Source organism: Cheilinus undulatus, linkage group 7, assembly GCF_018320785.1.
Source record: "Cheilinus undulatus linkage group 7, ASM1832078v1, whole genome shotgun sequence".
Lineage (NCBI taxonomy): Eukaryota > Metazoa > Chordata > Actinopteri > Labriformes > Labridae > Cheilinus > Cheilinus undulatus.
Window position 1 is genome coordinate 13,628,995 of NC_054871.1, and position 21,486 is coordinate 13,650,480.

General features: G+C 37.6%; 1 protein-coding gene across 1 annotated transcript; it reads right to left on the reverse strand.

The window, feature by feature from the left end:
* Positions 1–3,289: 3,289 nt before the first annotated feature.
* Positions 3,290–20,305, reverse strand: LOC121511856 (glutathione hydrolase-like YwrD proenzyme). The gene is made up of 12 exons (XM_041790687.1): positions 20,077–20,305; positions 17,903–18,056; positions 17,674–17,827; positions 14,869–15,075; positions 11,398–11,550; positions 11,228–11,315; positions 10,209–10,380; positions 6,937–7,093; positions 6,339–6,515; positions 6,177–6,261; positions 5,887–5,982; positions 3,290–4,880 (listed from the first exon to the last, which is right to left on the reverse strand). Exons 1-12 carry the CDS (start codon positions 20,174–20,176, stop codon positions 4,735–4,737), a joined length of 1,689 nt encoding a protein of 562 aa, XP_041646621.1. The 5' UTR covers positions 20,177–20,305; the 3' UTR covers positions 3,290–4,734.
* Between the last annotated feature and the right edge of the window lie 1,181 nt (positions 20,306–21,486).

Sequence of the window (21,486 nt, forward strand, 5' to 3'; positions counted from 1 at the left end):
ATAGTGGGTCAAAACTAGCAGGTGACAGAGCACCCCAAACCATCACTACAAGCATCTTGGATTCTGTGCCTCTCTGACCCTCCTTCAGACTCTGGGACCTTGATTTCAAAATAAAATGCAAATTTTACTCTCATCTGACCAGAGAACTTTGGACCACTGAGCAAAAGTTCCTTAGCCCAGGTGAGACGCTTCTGACGTCTCTGGTTCAGGAGTTGCTCAACCAATCGGCAACCTTCGGTCCTGAAAAATGACGCCACTGCAGAAGTGCAAAAAAGTGCAGTACAGCGAGTGTCCACTTGAGGCTGGCTGCAGGAATACCAGAAGTCATGAACACAACACACATAAAAAGCTTTTTTTTTTTTCCAACCACAAAAAACTAAATGTGTCTCATTAGCTAATGTCTTCATTTCCTCTCACTGTATGGGGGTGATTTTTTTTTTGTACCACAATTGTTTTGATTAAATTTAGGAAAAAACCTCACTGCGTATTGATTGCACGTCTCATTTGATTGACAGATAGCTTGACAGGCAGATGCTATCTTTCAACCAGAATGCTAGCTAGCTTAGCTGACAGGAAGTCTAGCTTAGTGGGTTCTTATCGACATTTGGGAGGTCAAGGTCGAAAATGACCCCAGCCGTTGTCCTTGATCCATCACTGCAGTTTCACTGTCTGTCAGTTGTTTACCTCACTGAAGCATACAGCCAGGCAGTAGTTCTAGTATGCGAGTGAATATTGAATATTTTATACAGTGTGTTTACTCATAGGCACCACTGGGAATAAGTGTTGGAAAGTAGCAATAAACTCTATTGTTCTAAACTGAAACTGTTTTAAATTGCATCTTCCCCATTAAATAAAAATAAATTCAAATTTCAAGACTGAAAATTTTAAATGTTGAACTAGATTTTTTACTTGCAGAAACATTACATGCTCAATGCACAATGCTCTAGCTTTCATTATGGCATCCATAGGCACAGCAACTATCCAGGCCAGTGTGAGCTCAGCAGGTTTATAGGCCAATAGGTCACAACATGACTTCTAATAGCACTGTGTCAGGAAGCCACAAAAACCATGCATTTATACATCCGTGTGTTTTAGGGGCCCAGAATGTGTTGAGCTTCTTTATAATCCTGCAGGAATTCAGATAAACTGTGCTGTAAGCTGTTTCTGACCAAGAGTGACCCGCACTAACAAGCTGTTTGAACCGGTGTTCATTAAGGCAGATTGTGTCAAAAACTGAGTGTGTTTGGGTGACAAAACACGTGGCTCTTTATAGGAGTAAATGGTTGGTACTGGGTGGGCTTTGGAGCATTAAGGGGATAAAAATGAAGCAAAGTACAACATGTTTCTACATCGAGAGATTTGAGTTGGAGCAGCCTGCTTCAGGGTGCAAAGAGTTTACAGGCTGTTTACCAAGTTGTTTATATTCTCAATATCCTGGTGCATACCAACCCAAACACCATGTATACCGCATTAAATCCAACCTCTCAGTATTTATCCTGTCTGTGTGGTATGATGAGGGTAAGCAGACCATTCCCTTGCAGCTGAAAGTTTACAAAGTTCACGAAACATTCACTTTTTCTAACATACAATATAATGAATGCATCATATGCCATTGTTCTAGCTGTATGTGGGCCTGCTGTGCATGTGGCTTGTTAAAGTTGCTCCTCTTTGCCTTCTTAATTAGTGTTAAAATCAGCTTGTTTTTTCTATAGCATCCATTAGCTGTGCACTATCTTTACAAGCTTTGAAGTTTGTTTGGGTATGTTTTTTTTTCATCATGAAATCACCTTTCTATCACTGCCACATTTACCCCTTCATTATCATTTTAGCTAATGATGTGCACCACTGGAAAAAAGTGAAGTTGTTTCAAGACTACCACATTCATAATTAGGATACACAGCTGTACAAATAACCATATTTTGTTAAAACTGCTATTTTTCTAAATATTTTTTAAATTATTTCTATACATTGTGTTTTATGTTGTTGTACATGTAAATAACATTTTTCTATTTATTTATTTTATCTTGTATCTTTATACATATCTCATTATGAGTAAAGAGCAGGAGCTGTTGTGATGCCAAAATGTTCCTCTGGGTAGGAGAGGGAAGTATACATGATTCTGATTCTTAGATGATTAAAAAAAAACAACATTGTGCCACTGGAAAAAGTCCTTGATGAATTAAAAAAAAAACAACAACTAATAATCGTCTGACTTTGTTGATATTCTGACAGGAAGACTATAAATAACCCAGCCTATTTTAATGGCTCTGAGGTGCCTGACAACAGCTCACTGTGCATTTTTTTTCCCCTCTGAGCTTAAAAAAGGCAAAATTTAATACCATGGTGCCCATGAGTGGTACAAAAAGTGGTAAAGAAGAAAAAAGAAACAAGCAAATAAATAGCATTAAGATCCACTCCTCTGATGGCTTAGAATCTTAGCTTTCAACTGGTGGGTCAGGACCCAAAAGCAGGTCACAGATATGTGTCTCGAAAAAAAAATGCGGCAAAAACTCTATGATATGCTTTTATTTTGAAGGACATCTCTCCAGCTCTTTGTTCAAACACATCTCTTGTTCCATCTCAAGTCCAAACATCCCCATTTTTCATTAGAAATATGTTACTGTGAGGTAATGAGGAGCTGGTTGTGGGACCTGACACCAGGAGAGTTAAGAACCTCTTGCGTAGACATTGCAAAGCAAAAAGTTTAGAAAAATAAATACATCAACATTTTTATACTACAGCAGTGCAACAGCTGAAAGCGTTGATTGGGACTCTACAAATACACACATATCATACAAGTTGTTTTGGAGATCTAAGCTGGTCCTACATCAACTGATCATGTTCTGTTGAGACTTTTTAACTGTTTGAGTCTTTTATTTCATATTTATCATGTTTGTAAAACAGGATGTTAGGAGCCTTTTTCATTTTCTCGTTTTCTGTGCTCTACAGGATTTGTGTTTATGATTACCAGTCCTGCGTGTTGTTTGTTTAAATCTAATTTAATTCTATTATTTCCATCAGGCCCTTCTGTTACAAGGGTTACAACACTCACTGAAAAATGACCAATGTTATCAGGAACTATTTTGTTATTCTAAAACCAATGATTGCTGTGAATCTTTGGATAAAAATAAGGTTCAAAAGTTGTGTTCATGTGCTCAATCCAATATAATTAATCAATCCAATATAATTTATGGAAATTAAAAAAAAAAAAAAAAGCCCAAATAAGCTCTTTATACAGTAAGGAGGACCCCATAGAAAACTGTCACACAAAGAATGGATAACATTTGCATAATTTGAAAATAAATTATATTTCATTTATTTGTAAGAAAATTTACAAAATCATAAACAGATCCAGCATTTACTATAGATTACTCTTAAAAACAGAGTTGATTCAATTTGTACAGGAAAATTGAAGAACTTTATTTTAGTGGGCCCTTTTTACCTAATTATTTAATGGTAATAAGTGGCAATTATATAGTACAGTAATTTCTCAAGAATAAGGTGGTCATTAACTTGTAATAAGCTGGATTTTTACCAAGTAATAACTCTGTGATAATAAGTCAGTATTTACCTAGTAATAATGTATTATATTATCAGGTAATTCCTTGTAATATATTGTGGCAGTTCTCTGGTAATTAAGTGGTATGTTACCCTAACCCCTGACTCTAACCCTCATAATACTGTGGCCATTCTCTGGTGATAAGGTGGTAATATACCAAGTAATTTCTTAGAAGTAAGATGCAAGTTTTGTATATAAGTTGCTTAATAATTCCCAGGTAATTTCATTATTTTGGCCCACTAAATTAAAGTAAGTCATTCCTGAATAATTTTTAAGTAATTTTTAGGGTTAGGTGGTTCTGATAAGGGTTGGGGTAAATTACCACCTATTTACCAGAGAATTGCCACAATATTACAAGGAATTAATTGATAATTGATAAGGTATTAGTAGGTCAATATATCTTTAATATATCCACATTTCCAAGTCATTACATAGTAAACGGCCAACTTAGTATTAGGTGATTGCCACCTATAACTACACTAATTACTATAAAATTTTGAGGTAATTTTATAGGGCCAAATAAAATAATGCGTTACTGAAAAGAGTGTATCTCAGTTAAAAATGTAGAAAAAATATGTTTTTATAAAGCTATCTTTGATGTTCTTGATTTAAACCATAGTTTAAAACATTTGATGAACTGTTTTTTTAAATAAAATGTCAGGAGTTAAGACGATAATCTCTATGTTAAAGAAGAAGGGTAATGACGTTGTAATTTCAAGTTAACATCAGCAGCATTTCATTTAAGACAATGAAACAGACTATTATGTCAACCAAAATAAAGGGTTCAAGAAGGGAATCTCTGGCATGTTTTGTCATGTTACACACGTTTTCTGGTGTTTGTTTGTCTGCATTAGCTTTTAAATAGCTTGGAGCCAGGTGTATTAGCTAGGACAAAAATTTCAGTGATTGCATCACAAAAATTAAGATATATCTTGCATCTCTTTGAGATGTCTCAAGTTCTTCATGAAGATAGTGTCAACTGTTACACTTTTGTAAAAGTTAGCATCATAGTACATGTGTGTTAACTGTAAAAAGGTACCAGAAACAACTGTAAACAGTATAAAAATGTGTAGTAGAAGGACACTTAAGGAAGTGTAATATCCCTGAGCATGACTGGAATATCAACCTCAGTCTGATTGCCACAGCCAGGAGAGGAGAGGAGAAATCACGTACGTCTAGTATCCCTGAGCACATCCATCTCCTCTGGGATCTGATCCCGCCCACAGAACTCTGCGTTGGGAATCAGTTTGACTGACAGAAGAGTTCCACCAATCCCCCATAGTGATGATCTGTCCACGCCCAAACAGATTCCTCTTATGGCCTGTGGAATCAAACAAACAGATACGATTTAAAAATATATATGAGGTTTATTTAACTATCCCAGTTGTTGTGCCTCTTCTATCCCATTGCCAGCTGAGTAAGATACATAGGGATTGTTTTATTATGTATTGATGAGCACAGTGGGGAGGAGTTACAGATTAGTTTCTTAAGTTTGATTTGTTTGTTAATACATGAACATATTGGTAAAATAACTTAAACACCAAATGAAAGCAGAAGACTGTAATAATGATGATATCAGAGGGGTTTTTTCATTAATGTGGTGTACTTGGCAGAATAACATATTTCCAAGTAACGGAGAGCTTTACAAAATCTGCTTAGTCTGCATCCACGGCCTGATTATTCATGACATTTCACACTGCATAGCTGTCAGAAATAATCCTAGATGTTAGCATTATACAGGTGCATCTCAAAAAATTAGAACATCATAAAAAGTTATTTTTTTCCCCATAATTTTATTCAAGTAAAAGTTCCAAATTTTCTTGAGTCATCCTTACAAAGTGAAATATTAAAGGACCTTTTTGTCCCCAATATTGCATTTGCAATTTTAACATACGTTTCTTTTTAAGTTCCTCGTGAATTTCTCAAAAAACGAAGCAATAAATCATTCTATAATAGAATAAAAACAGTATTTGGTAGATAAAAATAAGGCTAAAAAAATATGAAAAATATCTAATTGTGATTATTTTGACTTATTGCAAATTCAGCATGAATTGTTGTATCGGAGGGAATAATGATTCTATCCCTTTCTCTTTTTGATAAGAAAAACATACAAAATAAGGAACAAAGGTTTTTTGCTAACTTTTCAATATGTGTAGCGCAAAATATCTCTGCTTCAAAATGTATGAATTAAACTGCTATTTTGACACACATTTCAGGTTAAGAAATATTGCCTCTTTTGTGATCTGAAATTTGCAGTAGACCATATTGCAATTTAATCTAAATTTCAGCCCTAAAAGTACTTATGTAATCTTAAGTAAAAAAGTCACCTGTGATTGGCCAGTTGACTTTGTGACCCCGTCTCTTCAGCTCCTCTGCCACCTCCTGATTAATGCCCTCCTCCAGATTTACCAACCATTCATCAGCTGAACACACAGAATGTAAATTTAGTGCATGTGCCAATTTTATATACAAACATTTACAAACAACTGATGACTTTAAGAGGCATATTTAGAGCTAAAGTAACATCATAAAGCCTGGCAGATTAACCCATGATTATTCTACAACTGCAGGCAAATTTAAGATATTTTTTACAAACCCAATGTTCATGTGGACCTACTTTTTTGATCATACTTAACAAAAACTCTTGGGGCATCCAGTGCTTGTTGAGGATTCATCCCAAACTCCAACATGTTAAACAAAACCTTAAAACAAGAGAATGCATTTAAATAATTTCTGCTTATTTAGTAGTAGAAATGTAAACAGTTTAATGTCAGCATACCTGGACATGACCTTGAGGCTGCATAAATCCTCCCATCACCCCCAGTGCAGCAAGGAGTCGAGGATATTTTGAGTTGGAGTCAGTGAGGAGAGCAGGTATTATTGTGTGATATGGTCGCTTCCCACCAGCAACACCATTCGGATGATTACGATGCAGAGAAAAGCAAGCACCACGGTTCTTTAAGGAAAAGAGGTTTTATAAACAGATGCTCTGCTGTGCAACATTTTCAACTTTCTGATTTATATCTTTAAATTTAAATTTTGGCCGGTTGTTCCACTATGATCAACTTCTATAGAAATGTTTGTAATGTCATAAAAGCAGTATGTCTTTGGTCCATGACCGATTTTCCAAAATGTTACCAGGTTTGCATCCCACACATATTTACATAGACACACAGGAACAGCATACATATCTGCTGATGTGACCATACAAAAATACATCATAAAATCTCTTCCTTTGCACCTGGGGATTTACATGTTCGATCTGTTCTCGGCTTCACCAAACATAAGCACCCAATTTTACATCAGATGTTCCTACACTTTCTTACTGAGTCAGCTTCACATAAACACAAACATACAGTCTCTCTGACCCCACAGACCTGTAGTGAGAATCCACAGTCCTTAGGGACCAGCCCGCTTCCAAAGCCCATGAAGATACTGTTGACAAATGAACAGGCGTTACCCTCGCTGTCAATCACACAGAAATAGACTGTGTCACTTCCTGTTGCCAGGCCAGGCTTCACTTTTTCCATCACCCTGCAGGAACACAGACAAAAAATATACATGAACACTATTTTCACTGCTGCTTTTACCATTTCATTACAACATATAAGTAGAACAATATGTGCTCAGTGAAAGATCCTTTTTCTCAATTATGCCCTTATGTGCAACTGATAAGTAATATATCCAACCACATGGACCTTAGCTGCCACAGCTCTGCTATCTTCAACAAACCCCAGCTCTGAACATGCTAGCTCCAGGTACTGGTAATGCTGATACAACCTGGTCCACAGCATGGCCCTTTAGGCTCCCACAACTCGTCTTCTTTCATTAGTGTTTCATTCAGTTGGTCCCATGACACCTCAGGAAGGCTGGATGGTGAGCTCTGGTACCTCAGAGCCTCCATGCAAGCTGTCACCCCACACCCATCCTGCCACACAGCAAACACAGCCCAACCAGCATTGCCATCTTTGATAGACCCAGGCTCCGTAAATCCATGCTCTAGGTGACGAAACTGACACCCAAGCCCATGGTCCTTAATGGCTGATGGTAAAAGTTTCTATTGTCAAAAATCTGCCTAAAGAAAACCGTAAATATGAGCCAAACATTTCAGGCTACAAGAAAAATAAATATTTCTGCCTTTCAATAAAAGAATAAAATCATAGCCACAGTTAGGGCTGGAGAACATAGAAACATACAACAAGTAAAGAGATCAACAGATATTGTCAGCTTGTATATCCATCTTGCGTAGATAAAAAATAAAAATGCTGGTGGCAGATATACTGAGCTGGTTGCTCTTACAGGCTGTAACAGGGTAAGGAAATGTTGCGTAGTCATAGAATCACCTCCAGTCTTGACTGCAAACCTGCAAATGCATTTGTGCATTCATGCATGTTGAGGAGAGAAAGCCGAAATGAAACATTTCCCACTCTAACAAAGCGTTTACAACCAGTTTGCCAGCACACAACCAGGCAAGGCTCAAGGGAAGCGGTGGGGGAAGTTCAAAAGAAAATCTAGATTTCCATTTTTCAACTCTAGTTTTTCAATAAATATGATTAATCCATAAAATAGATTTATTGCCTAGGCCTAGCTTCCATTAGGAAGATCATGCTCATGCAGTAAACACAAGGCAACAACAAGCCAATAAGCTTATCTCAACATACAATGTGGGAGAATGGAGAAACTACAGTTTGTGTTTTTGCTCTTTGTCTTTTTTTTATGGATTAAACCCAAGATTAAATACTGCATAACTCAGATTATGAGGTTGTGTCAGGTGAGGTTTTAAAAGTTACCTCTACCTACCTCTTAGAGGTACACTGGAGAGTTGATATTTCAGTGTTAAATATTTCAGCACTCATCATCACTCAGTATTGATCTATCAGTGTTGGTCCAACTCTGTAGAGTCAACTGATCTAAGATCTGCCCACTGCCATTTCAAATCTGGAGGTCAGAATTTTCCCATCATGCCTTTGAGCACAGTGTTTAGATTTGTTTACATGTTGCCTGGTGTGCATCGATCACTGCTAGGATTCATTTGCTCATGTTTTAGGTGGGTTGTTGTTGTTTTTTGGTGTTAGACACTCTTTGCCATAAGTGAAGTTATCCACTGAGTTAGCCACTTCCCACCTTTGGTGGTCCAAGAGTGTTTTCTGCATTTGTGTCTTTGCTCTGTCCTTTCCCTGAAGACACAGGACTTTGCAACAGGATACAAGGTGGCAATCTTCACTAGGTTTGAAGAGCGCACTGCAATGTGTCAATGAATGGTAAATACTTCAAATTTAAAAAGTGAAAGGAAATAACACATTGTGTTAAAAAATCAACTCTCAGTGTAAACTTAACTAAGAACCTGTGAGAATTATAAAAACTCAGAGAAGTGTTAAATTCAACACTGAGGAAGTTATATAAACAGTGATAGCTTTGCTGTGCAGGATAGACGTTTCCCCTTTTTTCAGTCTACAAGCAGAGAAAACACAGCAAACCTTAATCTATTGTAAATATCATTTTCTAGTGAATTTAAAAGCAATTACAAACAAATATTAATACATTTTTGGGGGTCTGAAATGCACTGAGAGAATAACAATGAGTCCATGGTATCAACTTCTTAATTATGACCATTTTTGATCAGGAGCATCAAAAAAATATTTTTAGTACATTATTTAAAAGTAAATAGGAAGGTCTAAGTAGAAGCACAAGACTCTGTCACTATTGCAGATCTAAATCATTTGTTACATAACAGTTATAACTGTATGTTTGATCACCACATGTCCTCTAATAAGGCATTGCCAGCACACATTATCAAATTATTAAAGTTTTCACTTTGTTTTATCATGTATCCCTCATATACCAATTGTTGGCCTTGGTTGATTTTTATCAAAGGTTACTGATGAAATCTTGAATCTGATTTGTTGTGAGCTATTTATAGAGCCTGTTTGACAGTATTTAAATATCATCTGCATCTGATCTCTCTCTGCTACTTGATGATTACATGCAAGTGAATAAAATAAATGTAATGGCAAAATGTTTACATTCTCAAATGCAGCCGTTATGTTTAAATACACAATATTTTCAGAGTAGGCAGAATCATAGAGGTTAAAACCTGATAAAAGGTTGTCTGGTGATTTTTGTAAGTTTGAATTATGGTTTTTATGTCTTGTGGGTGTGCTTTTCACACATTCCCACAACACCCGCACGTGTGCTTTATTATTATTTTACATGCTTCTTATGTTTTATAGTCTAGAGTGAAATAAATAACCTGTACCAAAATAAAGCCAGGAGGTGCTGAATAGTTTTTATCGTTTGTGTATGTTGTATAATATAGTGGGTCCTTAGTTATAAAAAGTTATTGGAATATAAAACAGAAACAACAGCCAGGTTCAGAACCACAGAGAATATGCTTCTGTTTGTACGTGTTATTATATCATTATGCTGTTTTATTCATTTATTGTCTCTCTTTGTGTTTGTCTTTTTGCTCATAAAGTTCAAAGTCTACAGAACTGATGACTAAATACACACTGTAGCCAAAACACAGCCACACACACACTGAGGCATGATGGGATGGACGTTGAGGCTGAAGGGAAGTAAAGTCCACAGTCCTATCTAAAGTCAACAGAGAGCGGCTGGTACACACTGGCACGAACACAAACGCACACACCTGTCCATGCTGATCTGCTGTGCTCTCTGGTGACTGTAGCTCTTGTCCAGTAGGGTTTCTATGGGGATGGTCACATGGTCTGGGTCGCCAAGGTAACCGAAAGCATCCATTTGTGCCATGCGCAAGGCCTCCACAAGTACATGGATGTAGTCAGAGCTGTTATGGCCTGTAGCTTCACACAAACACAAAATATCAGAGTGATGCAAAATATGCTCTACATTCATTTTTCTCTTTTCCTACATTGTACTTTAATCTAGTTCAATGACATTTCTTGTGTAATTTCCAAAATCAACATTTACCTGTTGTCACAAAAGACATCTTCCAGGTTAGAGTTTAACTAGATGGACAAAAGTATGCAGACACCTGACCATTTCACCAACAGGGACTGTAATGACATTGCATTTAAATTCATGTACTTTAATATTTCAGTCTCCCTGTTGCAGCTGTAACAGCTTCCACTCTTCTTGGAAGGCTTTTCACAAGATTTTTGGAGTGTCTCTTAGAGACTTTGTCCCCATTCATTCTCTAGATCATTTATAAGGGTAAGGCACTGATGCTGGATGAGAACGCCTGGCTCACAATTTCCGTTCCAGTTCATCCAAAAGGTGCTCGATGGCATGAAGTCAAAGCCCTGTGTGGGCCAGTCAAGCTCTTCCACACCTAACTCATCAAACCATGTCTTGATAGCCCTTGCCTTGCCCACTGGGGCACAGTTGTGTTGGAATGGAAAAGGGCATTCCCCAAACTGTTGCCACAAAGTTGGAAGCATAACATTGTCCAACATGTGTTGGTATTCTGAAGCATTAAGATTGTCCTTCACTGGAGGTAAAGGGCCAAACCCTGAAAAACAGCCCCATTTGATAGTAATTTTGATTAAAGCATCTGACATATAAAGCTCCTTTTCTACAGAGTTGATGTTCACATTCTACATGAAAAAGGCACATGAAAAAATATTAAAACACTTGAAACAATAATAGATGAATTTCATTATCCTGCTTCTGTTCCAGCAGTGCAAGTACCTTTAAGAGGGAAGTTCTCCAGGATGTTGAGTAGCAGCAGAGCAGCCAATCCCTGACTGTTAGGAGGAATCTCCCACAGACGCACACCCTGGACACACAATGGAGTCATTCCCTCTGCCATCGACCAAAAGAATAAATTAAAACATAGTGTCTGTGTTTGCTGCCCTCACCTTGTACTCTGTGCTAATGGGGGTGATGACTTCACTGTCATGGCTGCTGAGGTCATCCAGGGTCATGACTCCTCCATTTTGGTTGATGATATCAATAATGGCTTGTGCGATTCTGCCCTGGTAGAAGGCGAGTTTGCCATGCTCACCAATCTCCTGTTGATAAATAATAATCAGCTAATCAGTGACGGCCCAACAAAGCACAGAAGTGAAGAAAAACATAGAAATACTGAAGGTTTCAGGATGTAATAATTCAAGAGTCAACAGAAATATTAATGATGACAAATGTGGGTGACATGCCCACCTTTGTGTACTTTTACCAATCCATATTGTCCAACAGACAGGAGGGTTTGTGTGAGATGAGTGACTTTTCACCAGAAGGAGGTCACACACCATTATCACTGAGGAATGACCATTATGATGCCGTGGAAACCATCCGTCAATGAGGCTGAGGTCACTGCCATTGTTTCTACCGACTCAGGAATCTGATAGTGTCCCCGCTTATGTGCGGGTGTGTTGATCTACATGGGCGTACTAGCACGGTTCCTGCATTTTCACATGACTAAAGAATGAGTGTTTGATGTGACGGTTTAGGAGAGTATTGATCAGGGTGTGCTTTGGCAGTAGAACACCAGCAGATCAACATGACTCATACGCACATGTATGGGGTGGGCCATTGTGTGGTGAAGTCTCACTGACAGGAAATTACAGAATGAGCATGGCTGTGTGGACTCTAACTTTCAACAATAGCTTTCCAACAATTATGATCTAACATTCAGAGCCAGAGCTGGGAAAACAGAAGTCTTGGAAAAAGGTGTTTCCTCAATAAAAATGGTAACATGGAGAGCTTAAAGACCCTGTAAGGTGAAATCCAAAGTTTTTGTCTTAACACACTAGATATGTTGGAATATGTTTTCTGTAAACATGTGAAAACACCGAGATCTACATGTGACTGAATTCTTAGACTGTCAGAAAGCTTTTCACCTCTTTGGTTTCATGTGGGCGTTCGAGTATGTGGGCTCATGATGTCATGAGCCCACAGTAGGGAAAGACCCTGCCCCCTAACACTACAATATAAAATCACAGAGCAGTTCATCTCAGTACAGTCTGTTGTTAGCTGACGTCACTGCCTTTATTGAAAGAAAACAGTCAGTTAAATGCTGTTTTTTGTTCATTGTGAGGTAAATTTGCCAAATCCATCAGCTACGGTGGTCTATGGATCACTGAAAGTATCATAACAGAGATTTGAGCCAGAAAAAAGACTTTGTCTCTTCTCTGTCACAGAGCCAGGCAGCTGCACTCTGCTCATAAAGTCAACATTGAGATTATAACATTTTTTACAACCGTGAAGACTGTATTTCTCCTGAGTGGGCGTGGCTTCAGCTCATTCAACAGACACGCCCACACCATCCTGCAGCAGATTTTATTGCCTCATTTTTTATGATTTTTAAGCTTAATTTTAAAAACTTAGAGATGTTTTATTTCACTGAAATTTGATTTAGGGGTTCATTACACAGTGGCCTGTCATATAACAAACTTATATACGGATTCATTTTCACTTTATAGGGTCTTTAACACCAAAAGACACATGTGATCAGTTTTACAGGACATTTTGACACAAACCTCTAGGTAATAGTAATAATGTAGATTTATCACTAAGCTGGTTTAGTAACAGGTTTATTACTATTAGGTCTAATACTAACCTATTGTCAAAGTAATAGCTGAGATCCTGTAAGTTTAGCTAAATGTTATCAGTCTGTAAATCTTAAACTATATTGGTTTGTATGTAGTAGTTGCTGATCAGAAAATTAAGTAGTCATTCAGTCAGTCAGCCTACTTATATATAAAGTTAAACCAATGCATTGGGAATTTCCCAGTTTACAATCCAGAAATATAGAAAAACTGAAATATATTGTAAATTATAGATGAAGATTAATTGGAATTCCAGGTACTTTAAATCCTGAAAATTCACCCAGGCAACTATTTTATTAGTTAAAAACAGTAAAGCTCACATCAGAACTCCACTTTTGTGATGCTTCCATATTTCTTGTGGAGAATTCTTTCCCTCACACAGCCACCAAGATGAAATTCTTTAAAGTACTGAAGGTTTTATGTATTTTTAATGTAGCTGGGTCAATAATACAGAGGCTTGGGAAATGCAGTGCAAAAATATCTTCATCCCTGAAGCATATGCACATAGTATTTTGGTTACATTAGTTAGTTAACGTTACCTGACAAAAATATCAGGATCTCTGTCAACTGTTACTATTGCCAGTGTTCTGGGGCTGTAATAGTATTCAGAAGGCAGTAACATTTTTGCTAAAGTTGACACATTCTTTTACAGAATTACTGTAGGAGAAGTTTGTTCTTTTGATCACAAAAGGGGCAGCAGAAGCTAGAAGCACTAATCCACCATCTCCTCCTCTCTGGGTCATCTTTCTTTGATAGGATTCTGGAGAAGTACAACCAAGGTTTGTCTCTTTGTTAGTAAGTGTGTCAGATTATACAACAACTTCTCTGACAGAGACAGCTTCTCTGTAGCAAACAGCAGTGGGAAGCCTTTCGTGCCCACCAGGTGGATGGTACTCTTAGTGTGTGACATCATGTGAAAACTATGAATAGTGGCTGAGATCATGCTAGTATGACAAAGCGGTGAATCAACGGACTCTGAGAGCCTTGAGTTGGCCATGATCCCGTCATTGCTTTTTTTAACGTTGGTAAATAAAAAAGTCAGTAGTCTGTAGCCCTAGTTCATATTTCTGTGTTTGTTTGTCATTGCTTTCACACTGCTGGACTCTACTAGTACACTTTAATTATAAAGACAGTAAGAGAGGAGGAATCTGTGCTGTATGTGTGAGGATATGAAACCACCATGAAATCGCAACAACTAATAAATCAACTGTATTAAAGATGTTATTTTCAAGTGGGTAAACTACAATGACAGTTTAAAGGCTGATGCACACAATACTGTGAGATTTATTCTCTACACAGAACTTCAGAATAATCGTAGTAAGGGACTCTTTTCTGTCAATGGTCTTTTCAATGCGATGGATTTCTTTTATCTGACTTAAACGCTTCTCTCTCCTTTCTTCTTTGCGTATTTTCTCTTCTCTTCTTCTTTGCAGTTGTTATCTTTGAGTTCTCATTAGTCCTGCTGTCACCCTCTCCCCCCATCCTCCTCTGCTGTTATTTACCTTAGTATTTCACTATCCAAGCACAATGTATACCCTCCCACCCTTGTTTTCTTTCAGCATTATTTCTAATGCATTAATAAGATCAGGGTTAATAACTTACAATTGCTCCCTGAGTTTAATCAAGGTCTTCTCATGTAAAAGACAAGTTCAGAGAAAGTAAACAACCTCTGGGACTTTAAACCTGATTATTGGCGTTGCATTGTTCCATTTCCATTGACCAAGTACCAGTGGAACAACCTATAAATTTTTGTTTTATTGTTGTTCACGTTCATGGATTTACCTTCAGGGTCTGTGCCAGTGAGGGATTTCTGAATACTTGTCCCCATTTGGGTACATGACCATCAATGAGCAGATCTCCACCCAGTTCCTTCCCAGCATCCCTCAGAACAGAAACATCGTTCGCCCAGTGGTAAGCTGCGACCTCGGCAACAGGAAACCCCACCTCTGCGAGCTCCACCGCCCCGCTCAACACCTCCTGCAGGGACAGCTGAGGAAACAGGGAGAAGAAACACGCGAGAATTACCTCACAGGAAACCTCACTAAGCAGGAAATGTGAGTCATTGTTTGAGGAAAAAATGATGTTTGTTATTTCCTCTGAGGGATTTTCAGAAAAAAAAAAATCTAACAAATGTTATGAATCTGTTTGAGTAAGAGAAAGTTTCTTTAGTGTGAGGTGTTTAGGAAAATGCTTCACCTTTTAGTCACTTATATTTCAGTTGGTAACAAGTTAATTAATCGTCAAAGCTCAAATGCACATTCTGACCCCAAACACAGTCACAAACCAGCATTTATCTCATGGCTTTATGAGTGAGTGAATAAAGCTGTTGGTGAAGCAGTGTAGTTCTGTAGTATGAATTTCTTAAATAGATGAAGAATCTGATTGACATTTGAAGTAGGAAAAAAACACCAACAAAAAAGCTGATATCAGAAAAGAAAAAAATTGGATATTTTTCAGGTGGAGCAAGATTAGTATAGAAAGAAGAGGGTTAGTCTTTCTTTAATTTTACACCTCCATGATGGCACAGATAGATGCCCCCACAACAGATAACTGGGTTGAAATTATTAAAGAAATTCATGAGTTGGAAAGGTTGAATTTCTTATTGAGACTTGAGAAATGACATACATTAAAAGATGGGCTAAATGGAAATTATACTTGAAAGAATAAATAACATCCTGGTGGTGGTCTGCCATAGACATATTCACAACTTTAGTATTCATGTACCACTCCTTTACTATAAGCTCTGTTTACTTTCCAATTTCTGAAATAATATGTTAAAATCCCCATGCAACTAGTATTGTAACCTGTAATTTTGAGTTTTTGAATGTCTTGCAATGTCTTACTGTGTTTTTGTTGTTGCTGATGTTATGTTTTGTCTAAAAAAAAAATACTAAAAAATTAAGTAAAAAAAAAAAAAACTCCACGCTGGCAATAGCCAGGAATACGAGAAATTATGTTTTTAGGTTGTTCATCCATCTATGCGTCCATCCATTCTTCTGAATGCTGTTTCTCAACAAAGGATATTCTTCAAACATCCATTGTGACTGAATGATGAACTGATTAGGTTTTAGAGGTCACTGGTCAAAGACATAGACTGTAGAAAGAATTGGACAAACCCTGTGTGATGTCAGCCTTCTGCTTACAAAAGGCGGACTCAAACAGCTTTTGAAGCCAACCCGTGGCGGCTTCCATATTGAAATCGCTGTCTTAACCGAACTTTGCATCAATTTACGGGCCACCCTCTAAGCTCAACTTCCTGTCAGCTAGCTAGCTAGCATTCTGGTTGACAAAAAAACGTAGCTTCTGCCTGCCAAGCTATCTGTCAATCAAATGAGATTCGCTATTCAGTCCACAGTGAGGTTTTTCCTAAATATAATCTAAACGATCATGGTCATTGATAAAAGATCAAGATCACTAGGCCTCCGTTCATTAAATGTTTAGAAATTTTCAAACGTTGAATAAATGTCCAGTAAATTTCCTAATGTCCTTTGACCTCATGGCATGGTTTTGGCTCTGATATGCATTGCATTGTTAGCTGTGAGGCCTTCTATAGAGAGGTGTGTGCCTTTTGAAATCATGTCCAATAAACTTAATTTGCCACAGATGGACTCTAATGAAGGTGTAGAAACATCTTTGCAGCAATCAAGAGAAACAGGAGGAACCTGAGCTAAATTTACAGCGTTTTAGGAAAGGGTCTGAATACTTATGCCAAAGGAATATTTCAGTATCTTTTTTATATATAAATTTTCAAAAATTATGGAAAAAAAATGCTTTTTACTTTGTCATAATGGGGTACTGAGTGTAGATTATTGAGAATAGAAATTATTTTTTTACTGAAGTATCAGGCTGCAACATAAAGGGGGTCTGAATTCTTTCTGAATGCACTGTATTCTTGATTAAAAAATACATCTGTTTTCATTTTATATGAATGAAGTCCTGCTTCTACTTTAGTTTTTATTTTCATATGTATTCCACTGGTCTCTTGTTTAGGAGACACTTTCTTTTTTTGAGCAAGACTCAGAAATAATAACATTCACTTGCATTTGTTTAGCAAGTTGTTATTAACTAGAAGCAACGGTGCTCTAATTTATTCTAAAGTTTATGTAAAATCCATAAGGACTGTGACAGTCTGGATACATGCTGGTATTTACAGGAAGTGAAATATTACTGTGGTTCACAATCACTGCCTCACAAAGTGTTTAGCATCAGAAAAACACAGCTAAACAAACAAACAAATCTCAAGTTCAAGAGAGTAAAACTAGGTTAGTTGCTCAAAAGTAATTTAACTTCTAACCCACTATTCAAACTTTGCCCACATTTTACAGATCCTGTAGAAACCCTGTCATGGTTAGCAAAGATAAGTTTGTTGGTTCCTTTAGGAATACTGTTTAGAAAACACACAGAGTCAAAAGAATTCCATGCAAGTGGGTTTGTGTGGTGGCAGTGTGTATCCACAGTTCCTTTTTGCTGTCTTTATGTTGCTTTGTTAATTTCTTCTGAATGTTAATTGGGCTTATTGCTCCCTAACTGCTGCATTAAATATATAGAAGCATACATGATTCCACACAGATGACAGCACAAACACACCTTGTGGCTCCCAAACATCTGCACCGTATCACACCAGCATGCAGGAGCCCCTGGTACTGTAATATTTAAAGCATCAAAAGGTGAAGGCGGGGTCTCTGTAGAGTAGCCACGTCCCTCCAGGAGGTCCAAGGTCAGAGCTTTAGATGTACGGCCACTAAGGACACAGAGTGAGGTTTAGCTTCTTTCTGCTATCGCTAGACAATAACAGCAGAAAGAGAAGAGTACCCACCTGCCGTTTATTCCTCTGATCTCTCCTGTGGTTGCGTTGTAGAACAAGCAGAAGGCATCTCCACCAGGACCAGTGCTGCTTGGTTCAGTTACTGCCAGTGCTGCTGCTACTGCCACCGCAGCATCTGCTGCATTACCGCCACACTTTAGGATGTCTGGACAGAAATTACAGCCATGAATCAGAATGTCTCACAAGTGGTAGTTGAACTTAATCAGAATGTGCTTCAGCTAAATGTATTTATTTCTGTTCAGAGTTGATCCTAATCTGTAAAATGTCTGTCTTTTACTGCTAGATTAACAAGAAAAAGCAAAATCAATATGGTTAGGCTAACTTTTTTCTATCATATTACAGACATGACAATAACATACATTTAAAATTTCACTTTAGTAAACTTTTGGGTGTTATAGGACTCCTCATAAGATAATACATACGTGGACAAAACTGTTGTTACCCTTCTGTTAAAGACAGAAAAACTCACAATGGCCACTGAAATAACTTGAAACTGACAAAAGTAATAATAAATTAAATTTTACTAAAAATTAAATTATGAAAATCAGACCTTGCTTTTGAATTGTGGTCCAACTGAATAATTTTCAAAAACAAACTAATGAAAGTGGCCTGGACAAAAATGAAAGTACCCCTAGAAAAATGGAAAATAATTTGACCATAGGGACATGTTAAACTAACATGTCCAGTGTTTTCAGTTTCTACAGTCAGTACTTGTTTGAGCTGCCATGTCATCTGCTGCTGATGGTCCACTGTGCTTTATCAAGTTCAGAGACAATGCTGTCAGCCATCTACCAGGAGATTTTAGAAACACTTTATGCTTCCATCTGCTGATAATTTATGGAGATATTGATTTCCTTTTCCAACAGGACTTGGTACCTGCCCACAGTGAAGCCAAAACTACCAGAAACAGGTTTGCTGACCGTGGTGTTTCTGTGTCTGAGTGGCCAGCCAACTGGCCTGACCTGAACTCCAAAGAGAACATCTGTGGTATCAAGAGGTAGATTAAAACCTCAAAACTCAACAATACAGATGAGTTAAAGGCTGCTAACAGAGCAACCTGGGCTTCAGGACACACTAGCAGTACCACAGACTGATGGCCCCCATGCCACATCACACTGATGCAGCCATCTAAAAAGCCAGACCAAACACTGAGTGCATACATTAGCATAATCTTCCAGAAGGTCAATATTTCTATCATAAATCTATTATTTGGACTGATGTTTGGTGATATCCTAATATTTTGAGATAAAGACTTTTGTGAGCTGCAAGCCATAATCACCAACATTTAAACCAAAAAAATGTATTGAAATATTTAACTTTGTGTGCAATGAATCTAGAATATATAGAAGTTTAATTTCTTGAATTACATTACAGGAAAACAAAATACATTTCATGCTATTCTACTTTTTTTAGATGCACCTGTACATATTGTCTTATGAAGAAAGTTACAACGTGGAGTCCTATGTTAAGTACAACTAGAAGACAAAGAACAACAGTTACACACAGAAACTTAACCTTTAACTGTAAACACAGGCAGATTTATTGCCATTCCAGAGGAGTCCAGAATGGGACTCTTTTGATTGCATGATTATGAAAAACTTCAGATTTGCTTAGAAAAACAACTCTTTAAAGCAGATTTTATTTGCAAAACCGGGGGGCAAAATGTATTGTTTAATACTAAGCAGGAAACTTTTGTATGTTTATACAAATACTTATTTGACTTTTAAGTGTTTTGGATTCTGCTGGAGTTGTTGGTGTCTTTTCTGTTTGCTTCTTCACAAGTCAAAGCACTTTGTAAACCCATGTTTTTAAAGTGCTATAAAAATATTATTTTATTTTTTTATAATCACAAAAACATTTTAATATGCGTACACTCTATGGAAACTTTTTTAACTATGTAACACCCTTTCACCTTGAGTTTTATCATAATAATGTAAAATACATTAAAATGACAAAAGTAAAAAAAAAACTCGTGATGTCCACAAACAATATTTTGGGACGTAATTTTTTCTCCAAGTATCTCCATGAGTGCACAGTAAAAATAAACACTTCGTGAGTAAAATCATAAAGGTATACAGGAACTGGTTGAAGCTAAACTTGATGATAAGGCAGATATCTTCTCACTGACTTTAACTCAGGCTTTCCATGTCAACTGTTCATCTTACCCAGTCCAACATTTGAAGCTAGTGGCTGACTGGACGCCACACAGCCGTGTAAACACACCACAGGTGACCGACGAGAGGCAAAAGTCAAGTTGGTGTCCATTCTGCTAAAAACTTTAAACTTAAAACTTTAATTACTTTACTTTTAACTCTCAAGGAATGTCAGAAAGAACAGAGCAAAAACAGCGACAGAATAACAACTAAAACGGATTTTCAACGGCTGCTCTCGAGCATCGACTAGCCTGCCTTAGTGAGAACGGCAGGAAAGAGAAGAGGATAACGGATGGCATCGATGGATGGCTCAGGCTCTAGAGATGAAATGAATGTGGATTTTATCTCAGTAGCATAAATGAAAGCTAGAATTAGGGTGATCTCGGTTCCTAGTTTTACTCTTTTGTCTTCAGGCTCCATGTAGGATGACGCTGATGATAACTTCATAGTTATTCAGCCTTTGAATTTAGTTTGTGTTTTTAAGTCGGTACTTTAGAATGGTTTGTTTACAGTATGTGGTTGTATTATGGCTGTCTGTGACCATCCTAATTTACTATACAGTGGTGTAATTTCTTTTTTATTTTGCCTTATTTGTGAGGTTCTTCAGTCTGTTTTAAATGTTCTGTACAAACAGGCTTTATTTGACAGATATTTGTTAGGAGAACACAAAAGACGTTTTTCAGAGCCGCTGGGGAAGTAAGATGGTTCCGATAGTGTTAATGCATCATAAGTCTTATCTCTCCCTTCAGCTAATATCCATTTATAAGATTATGCAAGCTCAGAGGGCTTTTACAGTGGTCTCCAAAGGGGGGTGGGGACCCCCAAGACAAAAAAAAAGAAAAACAAAGACAAATTTAATGTCATTTAAAGTGGAAAATTAATCAATGCAATTTCTTCTGCTTTTCCAGGGCCAGGTTGCAGTGGTGGTGGGCTGAGCAGCAACATCCCTCTCCCCAGCCACATTTTCCAACTCTTCCTGGGGGATTCTGAGGATTCCCAGGTCAGATGATATATTTAATCCCTCCAGCAAGTCCATAGTCTACCCCTGGGTCTTCTTCAGTTGGATGCACCCTGTAGACCTCCACAGGGAGGTGACCAGGAGGCATCCTAATCAGATGCCTGAACCGCCTTGATTGGCTCCATTCGTGATGGACGAGCAAAGGCTCTACTTAAAGATCCCTCCGGATGTACCAGCTCCTCAACCTATCTCTGAGGGTGAGCCCAGCCACCTTCTTGAGGAATCTTATTTTGACTGCTTGAAACCGCAATCTCATTCTTTCAGTCATTATCCAAAGCTCATGACCACAGGTGAGGGTTTGAATGATGTTCGACCGGTAAATTGGGAGCTTTGCTTTCCGGCTCAACTCCCTCTTCACTACAACAGTCTGGTACAACAGCTGCACCAATCTGCCTGTTGATCTC